The following is a 2,774-nucleotide window of genomic DNA, read 5'->3' on the forward strand; positions in this document are numbered from 1 at the left end:
GAGAGAGAGAGAGAGAGAGAGAGAGAGAGAGAGAGAGAGAGAGAGAGACCAATAACCCCCTCAGCCCAGCCCAGCTCACAGCTTCATTTTGAAGCTCTCTCTCTTTGTTTCTGGAATTTGAGGATTTCCAACCCCTCTTGAAAAATTACCTATGCATTTAAAGCAATTTTGATATAATTTTTAAGCAGCATCTTAGCTATTTATAACAGCGGACTTTCCCCTTGCTTCCTTCCTTCCTCACTGGCTTGCTGGAACTATCTGCACACTTTGCTTTTTTTTGCTTTTGTTTCTGTTTTCCACTGTCCCAGGCATCTTTCCATGTAGAGTCATGTAGAACTACCTCATTCTTTAGAGCAGCTGCACAATAAATACTGCGCTGTCATTTACCTAACTGTCCTCCTGCTGATGGATGTGTAGACTGTTGCAGTGTTGCTCTGTAATTAAACACCGTGCTGCTATGAACATCCTTGTACCCATGCACTAAGGCCAGGATTTCTGTAGGAGAGATTCCTAGAAGTGGGATAATTGGATCAAAAGAAATGCACATTCTAAACTAGGAGAGACTGCCAAGCTGACCTCAGACAAGGTTGTACCGGCCTGCACACCCATAGGCGATGTGCAAGTGTCTAACTTCCTTGCCAAGAGTGGACACTGTAATAAGCTTTACAGTTTTTCTAGTTGCTTTGGCAAATGATGCCTTGGTTTAATTTGCATTTCTTTAATACGAAGATTGGGGAGGAAGGTATCTAGCCATATGTTTTACTGGCCACTTTTATTTCTTCTGTTAATTCTGTGTTCATATTCTTTGTCCATTATTTTACTGAGTTTGTTAGTCTTTTTCTCATTGATTTTTATAATCTCTGTTAATGGGTATTAACCCTTCGCTGTAGAATGTGCTTGCAAATATTTTTTCCCTGTCATTTATGTTGTTCTTTTCCACATAAAATTTTTAAAATGTTCATGTGTTCAATATGTCAGTCTTTTTCTTTATGGCTTCTTGGATTTGTGTTATGTGTAGAAAGGCCCTCAGCCCCTCAAGATTACAAAATCATTCTCCTGTATCTTTTTTTGTTTTGTTTTGTTTTTTGAGACAGGGTCTCATTATGTAGTTGAGACTGACTTGGAACTGACTGTATAGCCCAGGCTGGTCTCAAACTCACAGTGATCTTCCTGCCTCAGCCTCCCGAGTGCTGGGATTACAGGCATGTGCCACCACACCTGGCTTCTCGTGTATCTTTCAGACACTTTTATAATTAATTTTTTCATCAGTGTTCTTGATTCAGTGAGAATGTAATTTTTCAAGCACAGTATGAACTTTTTTTTTTTTTTTTTTTTTTGGTACCAGGGATTGAACTCAGGTCCTTGTGCTTGCAAGGCAGTCTGGCCCTGAACTTTACATTTTTTTTGTTTGTTATTTTTTTGAGACAGGTTCTCACTATGTAGTCGAGACTGACCTGGAACTCACTATGTAGTCCAGGCTGGTTTCGAACTCACAGCGATCCTCCTGCCTCAGCCTCCCGAGTGCTGGGATTACAGGCGTATGCCACCACACCCAGCCTGAACTTTACATTTTTATAAACTTTTCTAAGACATCTGTTCTCCCAGTGTTCCGTTGATTTGAAAGTTCTCTTGGGTCACATTATGGAACCCCAAATTCAGTAGGAGAGGGTTTCAAACAAGAGCCAGTCCTAAAGGAAATAGCTCTTGGTGGCTGAGGACCTACTACCCACATGGATGTTTGTATGCATTATCTCATGTAATCCTTGCTAAACTTCTGGGAGGTGCAGGAAGTATCATTATGCCAATGTGTACATAAGGAAACTGAGGTACAGGGAGATTAGTCAGCCCCAGTTCACATGGCCCAGAAGTAGAGCTGGGATGTGAATTGAAGTCTGTGTCTGGGGACATGCTTCTCCTTCCCATAAAATATATTAATATATTAATGTAGCCAGTGTGGCACATGCCTGTAATTCCAACTACAGGGGGCTGAGGCAGGAGGAAAGTTTGAGACCTTTCTCAAAATAAAGAAATAAAAAGCAGGGGATGTAAATGTAGCTCAGCACTCCCTGAGTTCATTCCTCAGTACTTAAAAATGTGTATATTATATATTAAATACTATACAATATGGTATATGAAAATACATAGATATGAAAAAGGGGCTCTGAAGGAGGCCCTGTGAAATCCTGATTACAAGTTTCTCCAGTGCAAGAGTGAGACAGGGCTGTTTTCCCCAGTGTCACCTGGAGCCAGGACTCATCGGAGAGCTCTTCATGCTCAGGGCCCACCCCTGGCAGGGGTTGCTCAGCACACACTTTGGAAACTAGAGGCTGATGATCCCATGGGAAAGTACACGTGCCAGCTGTGAAATGGGCAGGGCAGGATTAGGACTGGACTCCTTTGCCCTGAGGATGAGACCCAAGGAAAATGACTTGCTCAAGACCACACGACTCTTAGTGGCAGCTGCTACATCTGTCTGGCTCCTAGTCTAGGCCCCCCCCCCGCCACCAGTATATTGGGGAGGACCTTGTCATACCTAGGAAGCACCTCACCTAGAGTGAGGCCGGTGGTAGGTGTGGGGAACGAGCTGAGGTGCCCTGCTTCCCCCAGAGATGGCTGCATCAGCCGGGAGGAGATGATCTCCTACTTCCTGCGCTCCAGTTCGGTGCTGGGCGGCCGCATGGGCTTCGTACACAACTTCCAGGAGAGCAGCTCCCTGCGCCCAGTTGCCTGCCGCCACTGCAAAGCCCTGGTGAGCACCCCACTTACGCGGCTGC

The 2,774-nt window shown here is 44.4% G+C and overlaps 1 protein-coding gene across 3 annotated transcripts in view; it reads left to right on the plus strand.

Annotated features, from left to right (window-relative positions):
• Positions 1 to 2,774, plus strand: part of Rasgrp2 (RAS guanyl releasing protein 2) — a 15,549-nt gene that overhangs the window by 10,703 nt on the left and 2,072 nt on the right. For all 3 annotated transcript variants that reach the window (XM_010636053.3, XM_033756487.1, XM_033756486.1), the window contains one exon: positions 2,608 to 2,749. In XM_010636053.3, coding sequence (XP_010634355.1) covers positions 2,608 to 2,749 — 142 coding nt within the window. The remainder of the gene's footprint in view (positions 1 to 2,607; positions 2,750 to 2,774) is intronic.

Source organism: Fukomys damarensis, unplaced genomic scaffold (genome assembly GCF_012274545.1).
Source record: "Fukomys damarensis isolate Sample0158 unplaced genomic scaffold, DMR_v1.0_HiC HiC_scaffold_27, whole genome shotgun sequence".
In the NCBI taxonomy this organism is placed as follows: domain Eukaryota; kingdom Metazoa; phylum Chordata; class Mammalia; order Rodentia; family Bathyergidae; genus Fukomys; species Fukomys damarensis.